Source organism: Oxyura jamaicensis, chromosome 2 (genome assembly GCF_011077185.1).
Source record: "Oxyura jamaicensis isolate SHBP4307 breed ruddy duck chromosome 2, BPBGC_Ojam_1.0, whole genome shotgun sequence".
NCBI classification, from domain to species: domain Eukaryota; kingdom Metazoa; phylum Chordata; class Aves; order Anseriformes; family Anatidae; genus Oxyura; species Oxyura jamaicensis.
In genome coordinates this window covers 123,066,321-123,094,175 of record NC_048894.1, presented here as the reverse complement: position 1 = coordinate 123,094,175, position 27,855 = coordinate 123,066,321, and the positions used below count along the sequence as shown (strand labels likewise).

At 36.2% G+C, this 27,855-nt stretch overlaps 1 protein-coding gene across 1 annotated transcript in view; it reads left to right on the top strand.

The window, feature by feature from the left end:
- ARFGEF1 (ADP ribosylation factor guanine nucleotide exchange factor 1) overlaps window positions 1–27,855 on the top strand; it is a 92,431-nt gene that overhangs the window by 47,524 nt on the left and 17,052 nt on the right. The window contains exons 9-28 of the mRNA XM_035317788.1: window positions 334–506; window positions 1,594–1,727; window positions 5,129–5,363; window positions 8,118–8,217; window positions 8,338–8,477; window positions 8,585–8,693; window positions 9,695–9,896; window positions 11,194–11,305; window positions 12,542–12,747; window positions 12,847–12,931; window positions 13,692–13,863; window positions 15,023–15,174; window positions 17,872–18,000; window positions 20,938–21,096; window positions 21,472–21,622; window positions 24,833–24,923; window positions 26,094–26,134; window positions 26,230–26,399; window positions 27,015–27,166; window positions 27,332–27,504. Coding sequence (XP_035173679.1) covers window positions 334–506; window positions 1,594–1,727; window positions 5,129–5,363; window positions 8,118–8,217; window positions 8,338–8,477; window positions 8,585–8,693; window positions 9,695–9,896; window positions 11,194–11,305; window positions 12,542–12,747; window positions 12,847–12,931; window positions 13,692–13,863; window positions 15,023–15,174; window positions 17,872–18,000; window positions 20,938–21,096; window positions 21,472–21,622; window positions 24,833–24,923; window positions 26,094–26,134; window positions 26,230–26,399; window positions 27,015–27,166; window positions 27,332–27,504 — 2,886 coding nt within the window. The remainder of the gene's footprint in view (window positions 1–333; window positions 507–1,593; window positions 1,728–5,128; window positions 5,364–8,117; window positions 8,218–8,337; window positions 8,478–8,584; window positions 8,694–9,694; window positions 9,897–11,193; window positions 11,306–12,541; window positions 12,748–12,846; window positions 12,932–13,691; window positions 13,864–15,022; window positions 15,175–17,871; window positions 18,001–20,937; window positions 21,097–21,471; window positions 21,623–24,832; window positions 24,924–26,093; window positions 26,135–26,229; window positions 26,400–27,014; window positions 27,167–27,331; window positions 27,505–27,855) is intronic.

Sequence of the window (27,855 nt, the reverse complement as noted above, 5' to 3'; positions counted from 1 at the left end):
AATCTCTTCAAAAATGGGCCCGTCTCTGTAGTAGCAGTAAAGCATTAGATTTTGAGTTTGTTGAGAGCTATATATATAATCTTTGACGTTTTCTTTCCTGATGCTTAGAATAGTGAACCTGGCAATGTAAAGTTCTAAGTTGGTTTTGATCATAATTTTCACTATTTGTAGTGTGTTTTTTTTAGTTATATGAAGCCATATAAATTCTACCTTCAGCTTCTCTTTGTGGTACTTTCGCTTCTGGTAGCTTTTGTATTTAAACATTTGATTTAAGCTCTTTTTACCTTGCATTCTTACTTAACCTTTGTTATAATTTTTTTCCTTTTCTGCTAGATATAGAAGGGACTGCTGAAAGTGCAAGTGGTGATGGCACGATTGTAACATTAGAGGACGGCAGTGACAGTGAAAACATTCAGGCAAATGGAATTCCAGGAACTCCAATTTCTGTTGCTTATACACCATCTTTACCAGATGACAGATTATCTGTCTCTTCCAATGATACTCAGGTACAGGCAGGTATAAATCAGGAAATACTGAAAAAGAGTAGAATATTTTAAGTATTGTCCAACACTTGTGCAGAGAATGATTGATAGAAGTCCGTAAAATGAGTTACTCAGATGAGTTATTGTGGTGTTCTAAACATTATTTTGTTTTAGTGCCGTATATAAATACATTTTTTGTAAATAAATATTTGTATGTGATGGCTTTTTTTTTAATCCTGACTACCATATTTTTAGCTGCAGTGTTTCAAGATTAGAGAACTCCTAGGTTTTTCAAACTTCCTAAGAAACAATAAAACTAGCATTCAAATACACGTTTAGTAAGGAGTGTAACCTGTTATAGACATACTTGTATAATTTTCACATGCATTTTTCACATGATAAATATAAATTTCAAGACCCTAGCATGCTGTACTGCTATGATTCTGGATAAAAAGCTTTGTCTGATAAGGTTTGATTTCCATTAAGGAAAAAGATAGGAGAACACACTACTTCTGTGGTATCAGATAACAGCATATGCACAGTAGGGTCGGCATATGACGGAGGGTCTTTGCTATCAAAGTACTGAATAATTATGTCTGGGGATAATAGATTGCAAGCTTGAAAAGCAACAGTCACACATGCCATATAAGTAGAAGATTAAGCATTTTGCAGATGTAAGGAACAATACCAAATGACATGAACTTAGAGCGATATATCATACAATAGAAGTATTGCCAGATGTATGTTGCCACAGATACGTAACTGCTTGCATTCTATTGGAATGTCAGTCATTTTTCTTAAAGTAGTTATCTACTGAAAATGACTGAAGGCAGTTCTCTTGCAAGTTGTCTTATTTAAACTTGACCCATATAGCTTCATGAGTCTTAATGTAATTCTGGATTTTTATCAAGATAGGAAATTTTATTAGGGAGTTTATTCATTTTAACTGGACTGCAGAATTATTTTTTGTTTTAATTTAGTCTTGAGACCATAAATCTATAGTGAACTGGTTATATTTGTATATCTTAACTTCTTGTTGCTAGGAGGTGGGGATTTCCCTACACACCCTGCTAATGCAAAATGGAATACTGAAATATGTTAACTTCTTTAGGAATCTGGAAATTCTTCAGGACCTACACCTGGTGCTAAGTTTTCCCACATTTTACAAAAGGATGCCTTCCTTGTATTCAGGTCACTGTGTAAACTCTCCATGAAGCCCCTGTCAGATGGACCACCAGATCCAAAGTAAGCAGAATTAAGAATTCTCATAACAAATCTTATTTAAATTTGAAAATAAAAATAAGTTATTTTAAACGTTTTTGAGACTCCCCTGTTATTGAGAGAATAATGGTATGGTTAACAAACCTTGAAACTTTGAAATGGTACTTTCTGTGTTCTAATACATTTTTTTTGTATGTTAAATGAAAGCATTGCTATTACCCATCTACTATTTAGAAGTTTCTTAATAATGCCTACACTGCCTATAAGTGCATCATGCTCTTCCTAGTTCCTCTGTATAATGCTTTTCAGTGGGGTCTGTAAAGAAGGTCTTAAGTCGTTCCTGATCTCAACTATTGTTACTCTGCTTTTAAGTAATACATAGGTTTATAACCATTGTCACTTACACCCCACAAGCTCTTTTCTTTTACATGTTGGGTATCCAGTACATGTACCCAACTGTACTTCATCTTAATAAAATCTCTTTGCGTTGAACTAGTATTATGACAAGTTGGTTGTGTGGTGTGTTCTGTTCTCTAGCTCAGGTTGGACACTTGGCAGCTGCCTTAACCAAAGCACAAATGTTTTGCAAACAAAGTCTATATTTACCTGGTTTGAAAATCTTGCCCTTTGACTGAAGATCCCCTGTTTTCAGTTTGGCTTAGAGAATTGTTTGCTGCAAAACAACAACAAAAAATGTCCTCTATGTTTGGGTGCCAATATTAGAATTTCTGTTCAAAAGCACTTTTTTTTTCTGATCTTGTATGGAATCCATATGCCTCTTTTTTTTTTTTTTTTGCATGTTAGAAAAATTTAGTACTAATTTTCAAGAAGATTGCTTTTTTGTTCCTAAGATACTAAAACTGTAAAATGAGCACTGATGAAAATGAAAGGCCCAAAATCCTTTAAAATAAAGTCACGTTTACTGTTCCAGGGTCTAACTTCTAAATTAGGTAACTTTAAGACAGCTTAGTTTAATCACCAATATCAGTGTGATATTGGTGCTTAAAAAATCATAATATTATAATTTTCAGATCACCAATATTTTTTAATGTAGTAGAAAGGGTTTTGAACTGTTTATCTACTGATGTACTGTGGAAAGTCAGGACATTCAGGAGTGAAGATTGAAACATGACATTTTTCCTTGCTATTTTTTGAGAACTCATCTTCTAGGAAGTGCCATGAAAATCCTGTGGATTTAGTCAGCTCTCTGACACTAAGAATGTCCATTTATCAAAGGCTTTAATGGATTAGCTCACTCTGGAAGGGCAGCAATAGCTAATAAGGTACATGGAGCATCTCATATGAATCCATGGAGTCCCTGATGTTCATAGTAGACCTGATTAAGCTCTCCATCTAGAACAAATTGGAGGAAATGATGTTTAGGACAACAGGAATTATCTGCAAAGACATTCAAAGATGTCCTATGTTAGAAAAGCATCTAGAATTTTGCTGTGCTTCTGAGGCATTTATGGCTTTTTTGAACTATTATTATAAAGATGCTCTAATTGGAAAAGGAGGCATAGGGTATCTACAGAACTTAAATAAATAAATAAATCTGCCTGCCTCTTGACAGTGAAATTAGCCATGAGGTGTTTAATGAAACTATTTTAAAATTGTAGCTAACTGAACATGGAGCTTTAATGTAGTCACAAGGCTGAGAGTTGAGATCAAGACTGTGCTCCTTGGGAACTTGCTGATGTATTTGCTTCCTTTTTCCCTACAATAAAATAAGATGTGGGAGAAATATTCTGAAGTTCGGTGCTCTAGATTTCAGTCCTTAAACTTGTTTTAAGTTAAGTAGGCTTATGCATCCCTAGAGAATGGATAAGGCCAACATATTTAGACTTGGGTTATGAGTTGATGCTCACTGGAAATGGTCAATATTTAATATTTTATTTACATTTTAGATTCTCTTTAAACTTAAATTCTTAAAATTAATAGCAAAGACAAGGTCGTGTGCTGTCTGTACTATTAATGCAATGTCACACAAAAATAAAGCCCTTTTATATCAAAGAAGAGTGTTATATTAGGCTACATGCAGTTGTGCAGTGCCTGAAGAAAGGCATTTTCGTGAAGAACGCATACTGACAGTTGTTTTGGGGCTTTTACATTGACTCTGGGGTCATTAGGAGGGACTAATGACCCCACTTACTTTGCCTGGCTACTTTAAAGTGTCTTCAGAAAATAAGTTTGGGATTATATCTCAGGCGTTTGAAATGGTGGCAAAGTTATTGTTTTTTCCAGCCCACTTTGTTGCCAGCATGCAGGAACCGTCAAGTTTATTCATATTTGTTATGAATTTGAACTTTTATTTTAGCCAGACTATTTTAATTAAGCTGGTATTTTTGCAGAATACAACAAATAATGAAGTATTATGTGTGTGACGTGTGGTGAGAAGAGATCCTTACCATATCTGGGCTGTACTATATGAAAAATGTCCTTTCATTGTTCCTCACGTTTCGTAACTGTCTTCTGTCAGTGGGTGGTGGTTCAACAAAAGCTGGGTTGTCTTTTTGGGAAAACCATTCCTGTCTGTACTTTTTTTTTGAGATGAGCAGAAGTGGGAAGGAGATTTGGGAGTCTGAGGAAAGAAAGCTTTCTCCCAGAATGCTATTTAAATGGCATTATATTTTCATAGATACAGATTTCCGTCCTCTACACGTTTTTGTTGTTTTTTTGCCATAAATAGTAGCTCTGTTCTGACACGAAATCTAGCTTTTTTCAGTCTGTAATGAAGCATGGTGTTAACGTGGAGCTCTTGACTACACTACAGTTGCCTGATTTTGCTAATGCCACACTTAAAATAGGCACGTTATGCATCCTAGCTGCTCTCGGAGTGGGATGGGGCCAGTGACTGATACGTAATGTAAAATACCACATTTAGAGGAAAGAGATGTCAGTGCTGGGAGGAAGTAGGTCAAGCAGTTACAGCTGTTGTCCTTCAGCTCTCTTCCCATGCTGGTGAAAATAAGAGGAGAATGAATTTCTAAAGTCACTTCTCACCTTTCAGTACTCAGGATTCTGTAGATACAATGGATCTTTTATATGGGATCTTCCAAACCCTATTAAAAAGGGGGGAAAAAAAAGTACTCCCTTCATCCTCTGACTAAGAAAGAACAACATTGCCTGCTGTTGCCATTGTTAATAGGTGTGCTGTGCTACAGAAGAGGGGCTTGGTAGTAGTGGTAGGAAACAGTATCTGTTAAAGGTTATTCTTGCCCACCCTCTTGGCTGAAGGGTGACCAGTTTAACATAAAAAATCATCTTTTTACGACTCCTTCTGTATCATATTTTTTTCAAATTTGTGTTTATTTCATGAGTGTTCCACATAAAAAGTCATTGTGGTTTATTGATTTCTCAAAAAAATGTTTGTTTGTTTTATGACTTACCTTGGGCTAATATATGCTGTATTATTTTTTTTCCAGATCTCATGAACTGCGATCAAAGATTCTTTCTTTGCAGTTGCTTCTGTCCATTCTGCAAAATGCAGGACCTGTCTTCAGGACAAATGAGATGTTCATTAATGCTATTAAGCAGTATCTTTGTGTTGCACTGTCAAAAAATGGAGTCTCATCAGTTCCAGAAGTTTTTGAACTTTCACTTTCCATATTTCTTACCCTCCTCTCAAACTTCAAGACTCATCTAAAGATGCAGATCGAGGTATATTACATGACTTTCTAATTTTAAAGGGGGGGGGGGGAGAGGAGGGGTGTTAAGTTGGTATCCGTCTATATTGATATGTCTTGCTCAGAGAAATTTGTTTTTCTTCCTGAATCTCAGCTTTTGCATAAGGCTTGCCAGATTTACCCATGCACAGAAGCTCTTTCTCATCCAGTGGTAATGGGTGAAGTGCCCTTGAAACCCCATTTGAGTAAACCAGCAGCATTTCTTTTGATATACTTACAGATTAAATAAGATTTGCTCTGTAACATCAGAAGTGACACTTGAGGCAGTGACAAGTTCATTGGTGAAGTGGAAAGTGATGGGAGAACTTTTTTAGGGAGGGTTATTCAAAGGAAATAAAATCCATCATATTTTAACTTAAATATAAAATGAAGTCTCTAAAAAGAAGTAGGCCGTTTCATCAGTTAATAATAGACATTTACATAAAGTAATAATTTTTACTGTGTAAAATGTGCTTTGACTTACAAATTGTCTGTAAGATTTGTACAGATTGAAGTGTGGAAGCAGTGTGCGAAAAGATGCTGGGAATGTTGATGTTTGTTACAGGCCCTTGATTTCAGGGATTTCTTCTTTCATGGATGTCATTGTATGAGTTGGTGTCATGGTAGCTTCAGAAGAAGAACCTAATTTTCATAAGTTTGATGTTACTGATTAACTATTACAAAGTACAGGGGACAGCAGTTTCAAGAAACTTATTCTTTTTCCTGGTTGTGAATAAAGAATTCCTCTTTTTTCAGCTGCTGATCCTAAAGGTTATTCGGAAGATGTGGGTAGACAAGTAGATATCTTCACATTCAGTTTTTGTCTTGGAGCTGTAAGGAGAGCCATATGCTCTGGTTTACAATATGCAAAATCTATATATTTTGGGATTGAGGCAGTATTCTTCATCTGTTTAAGAAATTCTTGGCATATTTTAAAATATAATTTCAGATTCTGTTGCAAGTGACCCTCGTGGTCTTTTGACATAAGTTTTTAGCTAATGCTGTCCTTTGACAGTTAAAATAGTGGGTCTTACCTGAATTATTTTGTAATTGTATTTCTTAAATGGGTCACTAGATAAATTGGCAGTAATGTATGGACTAACTCAGACATACTTTCCCTTCCCCCCACTTTTATGCTTAAAGGTTTTCATGCAAATCCAGTCATGGGTATCAATGAATTTCAGGTGTCATTTGACTGTACCTACCATTTTTCAGCAACAGTGAATAAGCTATAATTTCTCTATTTTCAGTTGACCAAACTAAATAATGAGCTCTTTTCTGGTTTAATTTTATGGCATGCTAGAAATAGTGTCAACTCAACATTATTTGCAATAAGCGCTACATACTATTTTTAAATACCTAAATGTATGTAATTAGTACTGCTTGGAGAAATTGTTCATCCCAAAATACTCTTGTCCAAAGTTGATACCAAAAGTGAGAAGTCTGTGTAAGAAGCATTGAGATTTAAAGTGTCACCATAGAATGCAGCCCATGCAGCTGATTTCTCCTGCAGCTTAAAGATTTGGGTTTAGTTTTTATACCTGTGTTTAGTAAGGATCCTTATTAAAAAAGTAAGTGGGATTGCACTGCATGCATGTTTTTCCTCTAAGGAGGCCAACAAAATGTAAATTTTGCTAGTGAATTTTGCTTGGGGCAATACCCATACCATCAAAGATGTTTGCAAATCAATGCTGCCAGTTTTCCCCAAACATGTGACAAAGCAAAATTAGCCTTGTACTTATCTGTACCTGTCTAATAGCATGAAATCTCTGTAAGAATTCTGTCATACAGGAGATTATCTAATATTAAAAACAGGCTTAGTTACGTATTTGGATGTTTGCATGCTGCTCTCAGAGAACAGGAGCTTGAAGGCATGGGACTGTTGGCACCGTTTTAGAAGAGAAAGGTTGATAGATTTGGTAGCCACAACTGGCTGTGGAGAGGTGAGCTGTCAGAGGTGTAGAGCAGTGATGTAACGCTGCGTGGGATGGTGATGTAACACCATCAAGCAGTTCATATTTTGAGTTCATATGCTCTCACAGCTGTTGCTGCCGCTTAGGGAAGAAGGAAGAGAAAAAGCCTGCTGTAGCTGCTAAGCATGCTCAGCTGAAATATGCAGGCTATATAATACTAGTGTATCTGGTGAGGAACCAATTAAGAAAGGGAAAAATAGTCACTGTTCTGAATAAAAAGCATCTGCACTGAAGCAATTTCAGGGAAAACTACTGTCCATTTTGGAAGATGGTCATCTTATTAAAAAAATGCAACATGTCTGTTAATGCTGTGCCTGACCAGTGCTCATCTTACAACGATGTGATACTGTAGAGTGATTATTCTGTGTCAAGATGTTTCCCATTCTAATGATACTGATACTTTAAATTGGCATAATTTGCTCTTTATTACATCTGTGCCATATCATCACCTTTTGTGGTAAGGTAATAATCTCTTCTTTCCAAACCTCAAATGATACTAAACTCTAAGAGCAGCGTAGAATTCTTGTTAGACTAAACTGACATTCAGGATTTCACAGCACTGGTATGTAAGTAGTGATTTGAAGTCCTAATTTCAACATGTCAAACCTAAGTTGTTTTCCCACCTTTCTGCTTTTTCCCCTCTCTCCTGTCCTAGAATGCTTCTTTCATATTATCTGTATGCTTTCAGAATTATATGCATCAGAATATTAGCTGTCAAATTTCATTACAATGTTTGTAATAGATTTCTTTTTTCCTTTTCCTGGAATATTTCATAGGTATTCTTCAAAGAAATTTTCCTGTATATCTTGGAAACCTCTACTAGCTCATTTGATCATAAATGGATGGTTATACAAACTCTGACACGGATATGTGCAGGTACTAAGGACTGCTTGGCTCTGGTTTTTACATTTTTATGCTGAAGAACAAAACTGTACTTGCCTTTCAATGAGCTATGTAGTTTTTGTTCCAAGGCTGACAATGTCACTTTGTTTATAGATGCCCAGAGTGTAGTGGACATCTACGTGAACTATGATTGTGATTTGAATGCTGCAAACATATTTGAAAGGCTGGTTAATGACCTGTCTAAGATTGCTCAAGGAAGGGGTAGTCAGGAGCTTGGCATGTCTAATGTTCAGGTAAAAGAAATTCTGCCAAACTTTATGAAATTTCATGTTCCTTGGAATGATAAGTTAGGACTAAACTCTTCAGTCCACTAATGTATTTCTTTTTAAATCTATCTTAGGAATTAAGCTTGAGAAAGAAAGGATTGGAATGCTTAGTATCAATCTTGAAGTGTATGGTGGAGTGGAGTAAGGATCAGTATGTAAATCCCAATTCTCAGACAACACTTGGTAAGACATGAGATGCCCTTCTTATGGTTTTAGTAAAGTGATGCTGCAGGAATTTAGTGCATTTCTCCAGTATTTTGTTATTTTTAGTTCCTAGATTGGTAAAATCCCTGGGGGAGGTGCAATATTTGTATATTTTTGGGGGTAGACATTTCAGTATTTTTCAGTTGGTGTCATTTGAACAAGTTGTTTTTCTTAATTAGCTGAATCCCTGGAATGCTACTACATTGAAAATGACTAAATGCTGTTACTTCACACATTTCTAACTTTAAAGGGACTATTAAATGTACTTTGAAGCACTTCTAATTTCATATTGATTAAATTACTACTAAAGCAAGCCGGATGGGGAGTGGAAATTCTAAAGCTATGCGTTAAGAAATAAAAAATCAATGTTGCAAGCAGTGAAGTAACTAAATCATTACTTGCTTTAATCTTGTTTCTTTCAGACCTTAGATTAAAAGTCTTAAGGTTATACCAGAATTTTCAGATTAAGGGTTTAAAGTTGGTAGCTGAAGTACCAATTTAAAGTGGAAGTTGAAATTTAGACGTGGTTAGCACTGCTGTTGTTGAACTGAGAGCCCCAGATAGTTGGCTTATGTGATTATAAACACTTTAGGTGCTCAGTTTCAGAAGCTTCTAGTGTGGTTTACTTCATGTCAAAAGTAGCATTGGCCTTGAGAATAAAAAGATGTGTAACTAGATTTCTAAGTTCTGTTTTTTTCCCAAGTGCTTACAAATTATAGTTGTAACTTATGGCTTGAATTTCAGATACGTGATGTACTGCAAGAATCCTCCTTGATATATTGTAGTGATCTTTTGGTTATTTTCCCGACCAAAACAAAACCAGAACATTTATGTAAAAATAAAGAGGTCATTGAAAATAACTGTAGTAACTTTCAGAAGCCTTTGGAGAGGATTTCATCGATAATTGAAAAGTAACCTGTCATCTTAATTTCTTTTCTCTGTATGTATTTTTTATCTATATAATCCTTTTCAATTTATAGGCCAGGAAAAACCCACGGAACAAGACAACAATGAAACCAAACACCCTGAGACAATTAACAGATACGGAAGCTTAAATTCCTTGGATTCTACTGCTTCATCAGGAATTGGCAGTTACAGCACACAGATGTCTGGCACTGACAACCCAGAGCAGTTTGAGGTCCTAAAGCAACAAAAGGAAATAATAGAACAAGGAATTGACTTGTGAGTGCCCTTTTATCACCCATGGGAGGGTGGATTCTTTCGGAGCTATGAAGATTCCTGGGTTTTTCTTCCTTCTCCTCATAGATACTCATCTTGTGTTAGGAAAAAAACTCTGGATGTAACAGCACTTCCTCTGGTGAAAGAGTGCTGAATGGTGTCCCATTTGGAGCCTGTCAACAGTGTTTTGTGTTAACCTAATTCCTCACAGCTAGAAGATGAGTACTCTGAATGTTTGTTCTTTTTTCTCCAGACCTGCTTGTCTAAAAAATAAGACTTTTGTATTTGGATAAAAAGAACATTGAACTCATGTGATCAATTGAATGTTACCTATTTTACTGTACACATTACTGATGGAAGTGCCTATAGCTTAAGATATCGCTCCCTCCTAAATCATTAACTTCTCATAATTTGAACTGTAGGATAGTATAATTTCTCAGTGGGTTCTGACATGAATCTTCCATGTGATTTCAGCCTTGTCACCTCACCTCCGTGAGGTCAGTCTAAGCAAAAATAAGTTTTATGTATTAGAGTTTTCAGACCTTGAACAAACATGCCTTAGTCCTTTAGGATTTCATTTTCTTTCAGTTACGTGGTTCCTTGTCTAGTGCGTATCCATTCTTACGGGCACCTCTTTCATAGACTCATTTAGGTTGGTAAAGACCTCTGAGATTTTATAGTCAGACCTTAACTCATGGATTCCTAAAGTGGTTCATAGAGATTAAAACAAGAAACAACAAAGCAGAATTATTCTTTTCCAAACTAAGAATTTGCTAGGTTTGTGGAGTATTTTTTTTTCTTGATGGAGAGAACACTTTAAAATGTATAATTTATTATATATTTATCTATTTTTTATCTGTGTGTATATATATATTTGTATATATTTTGTGTATCTACATATATATGTATACACACATACACAGTTCTGGAACGTGCAGTAGGCATGGAATTCTAGTTGGTTTTGATTAGATCAGAGAAGAGCAGAAACTGCGCACCAAAGCAAATGATAGCGTTTAGCTGTCTTTAAGCAGACCTGCTTGGATGCTGTGCTGGCAGCTGTGTAGGAAAGAGAAAGAGGTGGCTATTTGCAGAGAAAAAAAAATCAAATGATGAAGGCAATAATCACAGAAGGGAGTAGCTTATTCCTATCTAATGAGTAGCTTGATAAAGGAAAAATACTTAACATACAGATTTTTGATATCTCAGCCAAAACTATTGAATCTTCTTTGATTAAGCAGGTAAGGTTTTGTGCATATACATAAAAGGGTTAACTCATTCTTTCCTGGTCTTGATTGTACAGATTCAATAAGAAACCAAAGAGGGGGATTCAGTACCTGCAAGAACAAGGAATGCTTGGCACTACCCCTGAAGATATTGCTCAGTTCTTGCATCAAGAGGAGAGATTAGATTCAGTAAGAAAATTGTTTTCCTGATGTTTTTTTTTTGCTTGCACTGATATTTTTTTATCAATTGCAAATCACGAGAGTGTTTAAAACACCTAATGTTCCTGTACAATGAGGAAAAAAAGGAAACTTTTCTCTCTTTCAAAATTTGTGAAGTCAAGGAATTTAAAACAATATGTGAGAGAGCTGTACCCTGTAGTATAAGCATCCTGCAGTTCAGTGGGGTGTAAAGGAAAAGACTGACCTACTTGAGCTGACTCAAGACTTGCTGGTGTTGCTAGGAGCAGTTTACTAAACTGTATTTACCTTAGTCCAGAAAGGGTCTGCTAGAATTAACTGCAGTTAATAGGCAGCTAAAAAGTAATGTGGCACTACAACATGAAAAGCATTTTTTCTGTCTCCCAATGGGAAGTTACTTAATCTAGATTCGTTCTTTGATATGATTTACAGCTAAAAGCTGTTGCTAGGTTTGGGAGGGTCCTGCAGTGTATGGCAGAGAAGGGTGGGAATATCTTATGTTGGTATTGTCAGGAAAGACACAGCTTTCTGAAACAGCAGTGTGCACCATTGTGCTTAATAGCCACCCTTTTTTAAATTTTTTCCGGGGAAAGGCTTGCATATAGCTTACGTATAGCATTGTAGCTGTGGCTGCAGTCACAAATCTCAATATTAAAATTTAGAATCAGCCATCAAAACAAAATTTTAACCTCAGTTTATACTGTTTATAACATAGACACATAGACATAGTTTATAACATAGACACCTTTATCTGAATGCGAGGTATTTTTCAGTGTGTTGTGTTGCATTGAGAGTTATCAGTGGGATGTATATGAGTACCAGCTACATATATTTAGGCATCACCTGCTGTTTTTTGAGGTTTGTACTGTAGTTCAGTAGCTTCCATTCCTACAGTAAGTTTCCTAACTACAAAGAGCATTACAGTAGGGAACTGACCACCGACTGTTAATACCGTCTTTTCCACACATGGAATGTATCTAGTTGAATAAAATTGTACATAAATAAAATCAGAGGAGAAAAGCAGGCATGTAGAGCATGTAAGAGAGCATTGGAATATATGGACAAAATACTTCACTTTGAAGAGTAGCAGAGAAACATCAGTATGTCTTCATTAACTGTGTATGAGCCTCTCTTTTTGTGGCACATGGGCATCATGAGTGTGTTCTTACTCACTTTCCTTTTTCCCAGTGTAAATATGCTAGTTTGTCTTTTCTATTCTTATTTTAGACTCAGGTTGGGGAGTTCCTGGGAGACAATGATAAATTTAACAAAGAAGTCATGTATGCATATGTAGACCAACACGACTTTTCAGGAAAGGATTTTGTTTCAGCTCTACGTATGTTTCTAGAAGGATTTCGTCTTCCAGGAGAGGCTCAAAAAATAGATCGCCTAATGGAGAAATTTGCTGCTAGATACTTAGAATGTAACCAAGGGTAAGCCATACTTTATCTTCAGAATTTCAGAAAGCTGAATAATAAGTAAAATTCATAATATGTTAAACTTGATGTTATTTTTCTTCTTTTTCAACTCAGGCAAACTCTTTTTGCTAGTGCAGATACTGCATATGTCTTAGCTTACTCAATCATCATGTTGACAACAGATCTTCACAGTCCACAGGTATGTTGCTAGAAGAGTATTTCTGTACTCTATGGATGTCTAACTTTCAGGCTTTGTGACAGTGTAGTTGTAAAAGCTTGATGTTCAATTTAACAGCAGTATGCATGTAAGAAATATGGTAGCTGAAGTTTGTACGCCTTTTAAATAACAGTATTGTTTTTCATGGATACTGGGGTTAAGTTGTTTTGATGAGTCCTTTCATAAAGTATTGATTCCCTACCCTGTGTTGAACACAACACTCAAAGTAGTGTTCTAGCCTACAGTCAAAGGCAGAACTTGTTTAATTGCTTACCTATTGATTTTAACACAGATCTGCTCCTAATTTCAGACAATTTGAAAAAGAATAATGCAGCCATATGTCAATAAATCTCACTTTTGCAGTGCATAATTTTCAAACTTGTAGTAATTAGCCATCATCGTTTATTTAAAAATAACTAAGTCTGGAAAAAGTAGTGAACACTGGAATTACATTTAAAATAGCCTGGTCTGTATGACAAAACAATTTAATTTTTTTTTTGATAACATATGGCTAATAAATCTGCAGATTTTATTTGAATGTTTGTGAGTGTTGTAATGCCCACATGTCTGTGGCTGACTTTGTAGATTTGTCAGTGTAGTCTTGCATAAAAACTTGTTTTGAGAGTCAGCAGGTTTCATCCTTCATGGTAACTACTCGTCTGTTTGGCTGCTGTGTAGGCAGCATTTTAACTGCAATGAACATGCCTCATGTTCATATTAATAGATTCCTTCTGGGTTTCAGGTTAAGAATAAGATGACAAAAGAACAGTATATTAAAATGAACAGAGGTATCAATGACAGTAAAGATCTCCCTGAAGAATATTTGTCTGCTATCTATAATGAAATAGCTGGAAAGAAGATTTCAATGAAAGAAACAAAGGAATTAACAATACCTACAAAATCCAGTAAGCAAAGTAAGTAATTGAAGCTAATGCTGGCACTCTATCTCCTGTTTAAAATGAGACATGAATGAAACCAGCTTGACTTGCATAACTCATAATTAGTCCTAACTTTTAATTTCATACCCTTTTTCTTTTAACACAAATGCATATGTTACCTTCAAACGTGTGTTAAGTGCAGCTGTTGATTTTTCACTTCCCTGTGCTACTGCATTTGCGGTTTTTAGTGCATTGACGATACAAATACGGGTTTAGCTGTTGACCAGCAACACAGAGAAGTGCATATGAGGATTTCATTGAATAGCAGTATTGTTGATAGGCACAGTGCAAAACAAACACAGTAGTTGTACCTTCTATTTCTGGAGTAAACACTGTGTTTCCCTTCAGATGAAGACGGCTTCTTCAAAAATATTGCATTCTTTCATTTACAGGGCCCTAATTTACTATACTTTTAAAATTAATTTTGTTTTCCTCTCTCAAATACCAGACAAAATTATTGTGTTTTGCACAATGTGGAGATTCAGATGTTATTCATTCTAGTTATATGGAGACTATTAAGAGACATGGCTTTTTGCCAGTGTAGCCAAATTTGTATGCTTTAAGCAAGTCCTAGATTAGTCTTATGAACAGGTTGTGTGCAGGAAAGTTGCTCCTGGAAAAAAGTACCCATGCAATTTTCAATAACAGTTGAACTACTAGTGTTTTTATTACAATATTAAAGAAGCTGCTTTATTCAGCTTCAGTTTCTCTTTGTTGATAAGATGGAGGTTCCATTACTGAAATGAAAAGGGGATAAATTAGTTCTCTCTAAGGAAAAGTATGTCCACTTATGTTGTTTTCTGTGCTATGAAGCTTCGATTCAGTGTGAATTTAGCTTAGTGGGTGTGATGTTTACGTTGTTAGTTGAGGTGACGGAGAAGGAATGCTTTTTGTGCAAACGTTTAAGCTTTCATATAGGATTTAAAATTCAGTTACTCTTCGTACATAAGCTTGCCTTAAGCTAAATTGTCAATGTTCTAAAGGAAATACTTCGGTTGTGTGGCAATTTCAGAAGTAAAGACAATTTTAAAAGCTATGTGTAAGTATGGCACTTAAATGTTTAAAATTCTATTATTCCTGAACACGTTGCTGCTAAAGATGCACAGATGTAAAGAGGAAAAAAATGTTTTTACAGGTGTTGCTAGTGAAAAACAGAGAAGACTGTTGTATAATCTGGAAATGGAACAAATGGCTAAGACAGCCAAGGCTCTTATGGAGGCAGTGAGCCATGTCCAGGCACCATTTACCAGTGCAACGCACCTGGAGCATGTGAGACCCATGTTTAAGGTGAGCTACGTGTTTAGATATCTAACCTAGTTTCTTCTTAATACAAAATGCTGACTGACACAACTTCTTGAAAATACTACCAAAGGTTTGTATCTGCTGTGTGTTGATTATTTTGTAAGTTATTTAACTTGTAACAGGAAAGGAAGGACTTCGAGCCTTCTCTCGCAGTTTCACTTACACTGGGATTTGAGAAGTTTCTATGCTGATAGAGGAAACTTTGGTTTAATAATGGGGCAGTTACAAAGAGTACGATGGGGGAATAAAAGTATAAAGAGTAGTTAAGAACTTGAAATAGAATTTTTATTTCATGTATACAGATGTAGTCAAAACAACCTCAGGCTCATTGAGTTTTTCCTGCTGCTCCTGTGTTTGTTTGTTGTTGTTGTTGTTTTAATTTGTATCATTCTAAACACCTGTCACTATCATTGTGTAGGTGCAAAGCTATGTGCAATCCCAATACCTTTTTAATACCGATGCTTACTATTTGTAGTTATAAAGTGTGTTTGATAGCTTACTGTGTCTGAGAATGCTGTTGGGATGCTCTCTGGCATAACTAATTCATTTTGGTAAGTGGATGCTGGAAGAGATTGTTGTGCTTTCACCATGTGCTCTCATTCGCTGCCCTTGTCCCAGTAGTGGTGCTCATATGACCCCTTTGTGAACTGCTCCATGGAGTTGAATTCTCAGAAGATCACCATTACACCATTACAAGAAACACATAGCTCCCTGAAAAGGTGTGCTGTGAAGTCAGATTGAGCTCTGGGCCCTGGCTAAAGAGGGAATGAGCAGGTAGCTGTAAGACCGTTGTCTGTGAGGCAAAATTCTAAGTTCGTATCACCATATTAATAAAAGTAGGTTAGTACTCTGTACAGAATAATGCTGCATGAAACCCTTGCTTAAGATCCGGTTTCTGAGGTCACTTAGCAGAGGTATGCTGTACGTGGTTTCTCTCTACTGTCTTCCTTAGGGCTGAAATTAACTTGTGTACAGGCATCTACAATGCTAACAGATTTTTTTCCCCTCAAAATACCAGCCCTGTTACTCTCTAACATTACTACCTTTTACTATCTGAAAAGGACATTCGCAAAATCCATATTTATTTTTTTCAGAGGAGCTAACTATGAAGCATGTGGGTAAATTAACACCCTAAACATGTTTTGTGAAGGTGATAAGAGAAGTTCTCTTGCTTTAGGATGTTCGTACACTAACGTACTGATGACAGTGTTATATGTTGAAGTGAGAACTGTCTTCTCAAAAGTGAGAGCTGTGGATGTTATGTATATCTAATCCTGCATTGTTTATTTAGACTATTTAATTCAGTTTGCAGCAAACACTTTATAGATACCTCCTTCACCCATTGATACTACAGTAAAACTTAACATTAATAGTTTATTTAGAAATAGATTTACCAAATGATTAAACAACAACAAAACGTAGTTTATGTAACCATCTAAGCACATCCCAAAATCAAATGCATACTTTAGAAGATTGATTTTCACCTTTAATGACAAAACTGAGGTAAATAACAGCCTAAATCTAGTTATACAGCGTATCATGCAGACCTCTGAAGAGCACCTAACAGAGGAAAGTGTTTCAGTTTGGCAATATTTCATGTTAGTTTTGTTTTCATTAGGAATGAAAAGTAAAAGGGGGGGGGAGGAGTACAAGAAAAGAAACACACACTTCTGGAATGTGCATCAGCAAATTAAGTCCTGGATCTAGAAGTTCGTCTGAATTCTTTAATACTCTACTAGGGTTATGTTCTGACGAAGTTTTAAACAGTTTTCTGAGGTAGTGCTGTTGGAATTGATGGCTTAAACAAAACCAGAGCTCTGCGATGCATCATTTTGATTTGAAATAAAGTGTCCAATCTATTGCTACCTGCTCTGGCCATCGATTATTGCATCCAGGGTGACTTCTGGTTATTATTTCTAATTTCCTTCTGTATACCCTGGGATTTCCTCTCTGTAACCACATGGAGTTATGTCAGGATCCTTTGTGTCTTCTGCTTGCTTTTTCTGAATGTGGAAGAGGGAGCCTTGACTACAAGGACAAGGCTGTGTGGACTCTCCTGCAATAACTGAGCCTAATACACTCAGTCCTACCTAAAGCAAGAGAAAACAGCAGCAGTGGGTTTATAGACAAAAAAAAAAAAAAAAAGTGGGGGGGGGGGGGGGAAGGCTGAGGACAACAAATTTAAGAGTGGTGAGATTAGACCTGTGTCTTGTCTCTCTTTATTTTTCTCTTCCTGTGTTACCAGGACAAATTTGGCCTATTGAAGTACATAGATTTCTTTACAATTAAAAGCGTTATGCACTGTGGAATTAAACATGTTGGTTCTTGCAGTAATTATTGGCTCTATTTCTATTCCTTGCTGTGTGAAGTATTCCTGTAGCACAGATAAAAGTTATCTAGGGCATACCAAAACTGCAACAGACATTTAATGAACGTAAATTTGGGGGTTTGTGGGTTGCTTGGACACAGGGAGAGTGGTTCTGTGGGGATTGTCTATCTGTATTACTTCTGGTCTTTGTCTAATGTCTCTCCTAACTGTCCCTTTGGCAAAAGGCAACTTCAAGGTTAATGACATGAGTTGAGGTCTAAAATTAAGTTTCAGCGAGGTGTTGAAACTGTAACGTTTATTTCCTTCAAGTACTTGCAGGTGCTAATGTAACTTTCATTTTGTATGTGTTCCAGTTGGCATGGACACCCTTCCTAGCTGCATTCAGCGTGGGTCTACAAGACTGCGATGATACAGAGGTTGCATCTCTTTGTTTGGAGGGTATACGATGCGCTATCAGGATTGCCTGCATTTTCAACATTCAGGTAAAAAAAAAAAAAAAAAAAAAAAAAGTTTAAAATTGAGACAATACTTGGTGTACCAGCATAGTGTTAATGTGGTTCAAAGAGCCCTTGTTGCTGAAGCTATGCACGTCAGTACCTAGTGTCTGCTCACTTCTCTGCATTCTTGCACCAGCTGATCTTTCAAGGTTCCTCCCAAGTCAAATCATTCTATGATTCTGTGATACTTGACAAGAATGTTTTAAATAAAGTAACGTTTTTCTTCCTGTTTTGTTGTAAATGCTGTCATGCCCGTATACTGATGTTTTTTGTTTCCCTACCAGTGGCTACTTTTCTGTCCGAGTACTTTCTTTTTAGTTTTTTACTAAGTGACTAAGTTACGTAAAGTAAGTCCTTCTAGGCTGTTTCGTAAGTAAAATAGCATCTCTGTGAACTGTTTGAAATACTGTTCCCAAATACAGAAAGATGTGCTACTCTGCCATGCTTTGTAGGGACAAGTGAAGACAGGAGTAAGCAGAATTCATGTTTGTCATTGTATTATTTCTTGTCTACATTAAAAACGTGAAAACAAAAAAATGTAAGACTAACTTGAAGTAAAAACTGTTGAACTATGATATGATAGCGAATGCTTCTCTTACCTCTTCTCGCTTACCTCTACTCTCTTAGCTTTTTGCACTGATTCAACAAATTAGGTTATTTTTTATAACTGACATGGTAAGGCGCGTTGGGAGTTCTGATACAGCTGCTTAAAAAATCAATTTTGAGATCATGTAAGGTTTCCTTCGCTTCATTTTTTCTTCTTTATTTTCCTGAACTGAACGGACTTAAAGTTTGATTAACAGAGCCTTCCCTGGAGCCTACAGCTGTTCAATGAAATTCACATTCCACTTTTTTTTCTTCTAAATTGCAAACATGGATCTGGTGCAAATAGCATTTTAAACAGCTGCAAAGATTATCTCCCAGTCCTGTGGGGGTCTGTCCAGGCTGGGGAGGGCAAGGACACGCTTGCTGTAAGATTGCCATGCTCCAAGAATGTACCAGAAGCAGTTGCACCTTCCATTGGTTTGGCACAAACTTCATTGAACTACAGGCGTTCCCAAAAGCTCGTTTGTTGAAACTTAAATTCTTTTTTTTTTGTATTTCAATTCAGAACTGAGATTCCTTCCTGGTTTCCTATGGGAATGCAGTTTTGTTGGTGCCATTTAAACAGTACTGGTTTGTTGATGATTTCAGTGCAGTGCAGGACTGGTTCCATTGCACAGGATTCTGATGAGATGAAAGTTTTGTCTGACTTCAGGTGCAAGATACCTGTGGTGGTTTGAAGGAGTCTGGCAAATCTGCGCTTCTACTAACTTAAGGATTGTTACTGTTGGAAGTAGATTTTTCTCTTGTGCTTGGTTGGTGCTGGAAACCTCTCTGTTTCATTGAATAAACACATAGAAGTTAAGATCAGTGTCTCAGAACATTTACCATTACTTTATGTGCCTTGAGAAATGATGGAGGGAGCTGGACACTTTTAGTGTTAAGAAAATTCCATAAGCACACAGTAGAGAAGCTATGCATGCTCACCTCTGACCACAACAAAATCTCAACTAAAAATCTGTTTTCATTATTTATGCTTTTAATCTTAGACTGTGACACTGTTTGGGTTTTGTTTTTAAGACACCTTGTCTGGGACAAGATGTGCATCAAAATTATGTACTTAGTTTGCTCATCTTACCTGTTTTAATTTCTGTTTGATGGATGCATTGCTTAGTTTTTCTATTTCATAATGGCTTAGAAAAAGGTTCAGAGGAGAAATACATGTAAAGAACAGAGCAGGAACTGAAAGCATTTCCCAGTTCCAGAAGTTACACGCTTTGTAGACTCCTTTGCTTGCTGGTACTCTTATGAAACTTCCATTTTTGTGCTTGTACTTCTTGTGCTGTGCCTTTACCAGCATGCCCTGTGATATAGTAGTTGGCGTTGAATATGGCAACGATGTGCTCTGTGGGAATCCATCTCTGCTACTGTTGTGCAATGTCATGATATTATTTTTTTCCCTATGAAACAGATGTTCTAGGTTTTTTTTCTTTTAAAATATTTTATATTTGCTATTATTATGTGCTGAACAGTCTTTAATTTCAAAACCGTCTCGAATATCCAAACAGTTAAATATATTTCATATTTGTCATTTGTTTCTCTGATTTACAGCTGTATCACTTTATCACCTTCAGATCATAACGAGAATGAATTTAGCTTTTGAGCTCAACTGTAGTCCCCTTTCTACATTTGTAATAGGTTCATATGAGACCTGAGGACTTCCATTTGGTGTTTATATATATATCCTATTCATAAAAATCCGGTACCTGTATGTGGTAACACTCACTTTTGTACCCTATTGATTGATTTTATCTGCTTAGACTATAGGTCAGTTGCTGTTCACACAGCTATGAGTCATCTCACAAGCTTTTGAGGTGCTCCAAAGTGTGTAGGTTAAATCAAATACATTTTGAGTAGTTTTGTGGGATTGGAAGAATGTGCTTTTTAGATATATTACTTTGGTTCTGTTGCGAAAAACTGTGAAACTTGGGAGAATCTGCAAAGGCAGCGTTATGAAAGCAGATCCAGGTGGAGTGTAAGAATAGTAAAAGCTTAGCTATGTTTCTTCTGAAACAGCATCCTCTTTCCAAAATAGGCCCTGAAAAATAAACCTGAAAAGTTGAGAACGACCTATGTGTTCAGTGCTGGCACACATTACACTTGGTGTTCCTGAGCAGAGGGAGCCTGACCTTATCCTGTAGCTTACTACAGAAAACAGGAGGGATTTGTGTCTTGTAAAATGCATTAGAAATCAAGTTCTAAGAAGAGAAAAGTAAATGATATAGTTGCCAAAATTACACGTTCTACTAAAAACAAGAACTGAGAAAATACAAGGTAAATCTCATCTTTTCTTTTGCCTTTGTCCCCGCTCTTTTGTAGCTTGAAAGAGATGCGTATGTCCAAGCATTAGCAAGATTTACATTACTTACAGTGAGTTCTGGTATTACTGAAATGAAGCAGAAGAATATTGACACAATTAAAACTCTCATCACAGTGGCTCATACGGATGGAAACTATTTAGGAAATTCCTGGCACGAGGTACAAAAGTCATTTGTTCTTAAACTGTAAGAAAATGGGTACTGATTTTGAACACACTTGTGCAAAAATACAATGTTTTATTGAAAACTGTCAAGTATAAATTTCTGTACTTAGATTATGTAGAATAATGAACTCATTATGCAGCCTCTTAAAGTAGTAAAACGTGTCCAGTTTAGAAATAAAATTGAGGGACTAATGCTATAATATTTAAACAACTTTTCATTTTAGATGGAAGAACAGGAATATTTGTCTAACCTTGAGTACTTAGAATATATCGTTTTTTATATATAAATGAAGATCTGCCCTCCGGTTTTTGTTTTTTACTGTTTCAAAACACTTTTTGATGCTAAACAACTTCTTTACTCTCTGGACTAGATTCTGAAATGCATCAGTCAACTTGAGCTGGCACAGTTAATAGGAACTGGAGTAAAACCTCGTTACATCTCAGGGACAGTGCGTGGCAGGGAAGGTTCTTTTACTGGAACAAAAGATCAGGCACCCGATGAATTTGTGGGGCTGGGCCTGGGTAAGTAATGCCGATACTAAATATTTCATTTAAATGTCTTTGTGCAAGAACATACTTGTTTGTGCTTAGCTTTCATTATTGGTGACTATGAGGTTGAGAGATGTAACTGTGAAGTAGTCTAAAATTGTCTACATTTGTCTTATACTTTGAATAGGCATCTTTGGAATATTTGTTTTGCTCTGTTAGGTATTATTGCTAGGATGGGAGAGTGTGAAATGTAAGAACATGATGTGTTGTTTACTTCTGTTAAAATACAACTGACCAAGTAAGGATGTATTCCTGATGGTATGACCAAATTTAATAATACTACAGAGTCAGTGCACCAAATATTTTACCAAACAGGCAAGTTAATATGTGTAGGTAAAACATCTTGCTATGAACCTTTGTGAGAAATATGCAGCATTCAAACCCAAGGGGAAATCAACTTAGTTTAAATCCTGAAATTCTGTTTCTTCTTCTTTTGATTATTTTGGTAGTAAGTGAGTGCCTTTTATAGGCTGGCTTGAGAGCCAAAATTTAGTCGATTAGTAAGAGTAGTAATGATCATTTTACTAGTTTCCCTGACGTTACCCCTCAGCTCGTCCCCATTGTCAGGTTTTGTGTCCTCCTAATTCAGTTACTCCTATTCTGCAGTCGGTCCTATTCTTTCCACTGTGCCCTGCCTTGGCCTGCCTTTATGCACTCGCCTCACATTGCCAAGATTTGCTGAAGGGAAACCTTATCCCTGGAAATTATTGCATCTGCCAACATCTCATATACAGAGCTTCTCCCTGCCCTTTTAATATGCATCCTCCCGTTTAGCGCTCCCCGATGACCCATCCAGCTTTGCTGTTCCTAAGTATTGGCAGTTTCTCTGTGCTGGAGTGACTGGCCTTTAAACATTTTAAGTCCTAATAGCTCAGGAATGTAAACTGCAGTCAGGTGTCTCTAAATCATACTTGCTAGTCATTGGTGTAGATCCAGCTCATAAAGACCTTTTTTCTTTTTTTCCTTCTGTCAACTTCATTTCTAAGGAAAATAGCCTGTGCCCAAATGCATAAAAATGTTTCTGCCTGAATTAAATTTCTGGAATGCTTGTTACAGTGAACATATGGAAATTTAACCATTTTCTCTTCTTTTAATAATATCATTTTAATGTTATAGGCAAATGCCTAACTCATTGGAATTTACTATATGCTAAATGAGTATGCTTTAATAGAGCCCCTTTCTCAATTGTTTCCAGTTTTTTCCGCTCTTCTCCACAAATCCTGTGTTGCAGATATTTTAATTTTCTCTGTGATGACTCTGAAGGATCGTTTAGAACTACAGCTTTCTAGCAATCTTCCTATAAAGCTGTATTCATAGGAAGAACTTGTATGTGCCCATACATTTTACAGGAAAATAGTTGTTTAATTAGAGTAAGCGAAGCTGCAGTCTGACACAGAAGCCTTGTCTTTGAAATGTGTTTACAAAATCATAAGCAGCAGCATTCACTCTTCCTGCTGAACTAGAGATGTGTGTTTAAAAACAAAACGAAGAGGCTAATTTACTGCATTACTGATTCAGTCATCGCACTTGCATTATCTTTCTGCTGTAGATGTTTTCTGCTTTACTTGAAAATTCAAGGCATCACATGCATTTGTGTTGAACAAGTAAAGGAATTTACTTAATAAATCCCTTCTTCAGTAGAAATTCAGCTCTTTTCTCCTCAAATTTCTGTTTGCGAAGTCGTAAGATACAAGCTGCTGCTGTGAATAAGTTGTAGTCAAACTAGTTTTTAGGTAACTGCAAGTCATCCTTGGACAATGAGAATCTGAGGAACCAGTTTTTATTGAAGCAGAACTATATGGCTGACTATGTTTCCTTGTAAAAGATCTCAGAAATGTTGAAACAGAAATATATATAAAAAGAAATCTGCTGTCTGTGGCACCTTTACAGCATTGATCATAAATCCCACAGTAAGAATGAATTTTCACGTAAACTGGCAGTGTTGGTTAGGATTGTCTGACTGCTTGGAAATCCCCCTTCCAACCTCACACAGAGCAATGTGTTTCTTAGCTGACATGTTACTGATATTCAAACTAATTGATCCTGTCAGCTGGTGTGCTTAGAAGAAACACCTTGATCAAATCCAACAGTATTACAAGTTGCTGAAAGACTAGAATAAGGTTTTATATATGTGTGTGTGTGTACAGAAAGGCTAGTTCATAAAAGTCCTGGAAAAATTCTTCAGTTGGGCCAATTTATCTCGATCTGACAGACAGTCATTTCAAGCCTCCTCCAGCTGCGGAGCACAGCAAGACTAAATGGCAGACTTTTGGGAGGCAGTCTGAAACAGAAGAACTTTCCTGTCCCTGAAAAGCTGAGAATAGAATCACTGGCCTGCTTTGAGCCTTCTGTTCTCCCCTGTCTTTCTGATAGGCTGCCTAAGAGAAAAAACTTGTGTGCAGCATAGGTGGAATTACCCAGAATGACTGCAAGATTACTTTTTTTTTTTTTTTTGGGGGGGGGGGGTGCGGGGGGGGGAGGGGATAGTAGGGAGAAACAAGCTTAAAAGTCACCAGAAATTTCAGAAACTTGCTTACTGTGAAGTTAGCATTTTAGCATGAGCTTTTCCAGGTGTGGTTTACAGTTTCTAGCTTCCAAAACAGGTATTTCTATTTGCAGATTCTTTTCCTCGCTGTTGTTCAGTGATAATGCTGCAGTACTTGAGGCGTACCTTTAAGATGAGGTTTTGGTGGGAGCTGCTCACTTCCTCTCCTTCATCATTCATAATGAATGGTTAAAAAGAAAACCTATCAGGATGGATTTACTCACTTGCTGCTCATTAAATGTGAAAAGTTTGCTTCTGTGCAGTATTCTCTATCATATGGTGTATGTTTTTTTTATAGTAGCGAAATTACCAAAGATCCATTTAAAGATGGAGAGAAAAAGGTGGTTCCTGTGCTTTTGAATCTTCTCCTCTTGTATCTATTCATATAATAGTTCCAAATGTGGACAATTTTATGGGACTAACAAATGTATACAAAGAGAATCTAGAGAATTAGGACTTTAAACTATGCAGCAGTTCACTAAGATGCCCATCCATGCATGGGAAATTAATAGTCTGCTTCTCTTACTGTGAATTTAAAATACATTTAAAGACACTGCAATGACATGACTTCTCTTCCTCTTTCTTCTCTGCCCTTTCTGTGTTTTGTCTCATCCATTTTCAATTTTTGTTTACTGTAGTTGGTGGAAACGTGGATTGGAAGCAAATTGCAAGTATTCAGGAATCCATTGGTGAAACTAGCTCCCAGAGTGTTGTTGTTGCTGTAGACAGGTACTGTGCTGAATTTGCTTCCATCTTTTTTTTTTTTTTAAACAGTATTTGAATACCATGCTGTAGTAATAGGAAATTATTACTTTACCATTACCTGCAAAACACTACATAAATATTACCATGTAAAACTGCTTTGAGTTTTTGTCAGATTTTTCCTTTTTGTTTTTTTTTTTTTAATGGAGAAGTTTTTTTTGCAAGGAGCAGAAAGATGAGGCAAGAAGTCTTTTTACTGTTACAAAATTATTACAGGGAAGCTGCAGAATAAAGACTGCTCTACCGTCTGGTGAATCTCGATTTGTTATATATAGTAACGTAGAGCAAATCTCATTTTACCTTTGTACAGGGAGCATCGTTGACAGACCGCTTTTCTCCTAAATGTAGTTACTGACTTCTTGCTTTCCTCCAGGATATGTAGATGATGTCTGAAATTACCATATTATTATTCTAGTCTTCCTTTCTATGAATCATATTTATGCTAACGGGATTTGATAAGGCATAATACATATCATAAAAAATCCCTGTTTATAGCTGACGGAACTGATCTGACTGGGGTGTTAATGGATCTTGCTATCTCAGCATATAAGAAATCAGAAAGTATTATTTGCTAAATGGTTGTCAAAATTGACAATCACAGTACAAAGTGGTACATTCTGAAGGTTTACAAGCTTTCTGTGTTTGAGGATAGGCAGCAAGATCAATGTCAGTTTAATGAAAGTTGCCTCGTAGTGAAATCATACCAAGCTACTTGGAGGCTTAATGTCAAACACATAATAGCTCTTTAGGGTTGCAGTGTTTCTCAGCACTTCATAATGGGATGTATCTCAAGTATCTGTTTGTCATGGCAAGTAAGAATTGTGTACTCTGGAAAAGTTTGAGTTCTCTGGAGCAGGGCTGCATAGTTTATAAAGCTGCTGCTGTTAGTCATCTGTCACTGTCAGTGAGCAGGTAGTATAAGAAATAATGCTAACCCCCAGTCTCAATGCGTGCATGGAGTTATTTTTAAATATTAGAAGTAACTGGAATATTTCTACTTTTATTTTCACAGTTCAGTCTTTTTCCACAGTTACTATTTTTTGAATAAATAAAATTAGTTGGGATATAAAATCTTGCATACACATTTAATAGATGTCTTAAAGACATTGTAATAATGTCTTAAACTTCACTTTACAGAATATTTACAGGATCTACAAGGTTGGATGGAAATGCTATCGGTAGGTTTCATCTCTTTTTTTCCTTGTAAACTAAGAAACAGCTTTGTGATAAAACTTGAAAAAATATTATATTAATATCTGTGGTCATTTAACAGTGGATTTCGTTCGCTGGCTTTGTGCTGTGTCTATGGATGAACTGCTGTCTGCTACTCACCCTCGAATGTTTAGCCTGCAAAAGATAGTAGAGATTTCTTACTACAACATGGGTCGGATAAGGCTACAATGGTCTAGAATTTGGGAAGTTATTGGAGATCATTTTAATAAGGTATCTTTGTTAATGATATTGCTTGAAATATTGATAAAAATAAATTTTATTTAAAGATTTGATGGAAAAGCATGTTCTCATCTGAATTATACCGATTTTTCTGTCCTTCTTTATAAGTAGTTTAAAAAAAACAAATTGTAAAGCTGGAAAGACCTGTGAGAAGGCAGAGGTGCATGGTATAATAAATGCAAAAGCAGGAGTACGCATTAAAGTTATTTATCACAATCTGAGTCTAGAAGTGGTTTCCTTTAATTCTTTGTTCTATATGTTTGGTTGCTTTATGAAGCTTGGTATAAGGGGCTGTTTTCTGTTCAAGTCTAAATGGACTCCTTATTAGGTAATTGCTTGATAGGCATTTTTAATCAGCATGTTGAAGTCTTCCTAGACAGCTTGTTTATTTTGAGAAAGTTGTAATGCTAGTATATAAAAAGTAGAAAGTGGTTGAAATTGATATGGGATTATTGAGTTGCATTAATAGTGTGGTTTATGGAATTGGCTACTGTTTAATTTTCCAGTACTGTTCAGTTTTCTATTACCAAATGTAAAGACAGCTTGGGCTGAATCCATAAGAATTCTGATGCAAACTTACTGTGCATTTCTACCTGGTGTTGTCAGGTTGGCTGCAATCCCAATGAAGATGTAGCTATTTTTGCAGTAGACTCATTAAGGCAGTTATCAATGAAGTTCTTAGAAAAAGGAGAACTTGCTAATTTCCGATTCCAGAAGGACTTCTTAAGACCATTTGAACATATAATGAAGAGAAACAGGTAATAACATTCAATTAACTCAATCACTTGGGATCGTAAGCACCAACTTTTGCAATTAATATCTTAAATTGCTTTTGTAAAATCAGTTGCTGGAGAATTATGCTATTTCTAATTGATAGGGTAATTTAGTTTAAACAATTACTATTTATTATCATCTTAATGCAGGTCTCCTACTATTCGAGACATGGTTGTACGGTGTATTGCACAGATGGTAAATTCCCAAGCTGCTAACATTCGTTCTGGTTGGAAGAACATTTTTTCAGTATTTCATTTGGCTGCCTCAGATCAGGATGAAAGTATAGTGGAGCTTGCATTCCAGACTACAGGACACATTGTCAGTAAGTACTGATGATGTTCAAGCATCATGAAAGCATTTGTGACTCTGGAGGCTGAGAAGCTTTATTTTTCTGTTGGCTCTACAGCCTGCATAGTAAAGCTCACTTCATACTTTAGAAGCAATATTTTATACTTGCCAAATGATCTTCTGGGAATTCTTATGGAAATAATTCTGTAACAATAATTCTCTGTAATAGTTGTCCGTAATAATTCACTCATACATCTGTCTTCCCTTACCCCTTTAAAAAAAAACAACTGTTTATAGTCTTCTATAGTAAAATCAGTCAAGCCTTAGATTATTTTCTTTGTATACGTTTTCATATTAGTGAAGCAATTATTTTTTTTTTCTCGGG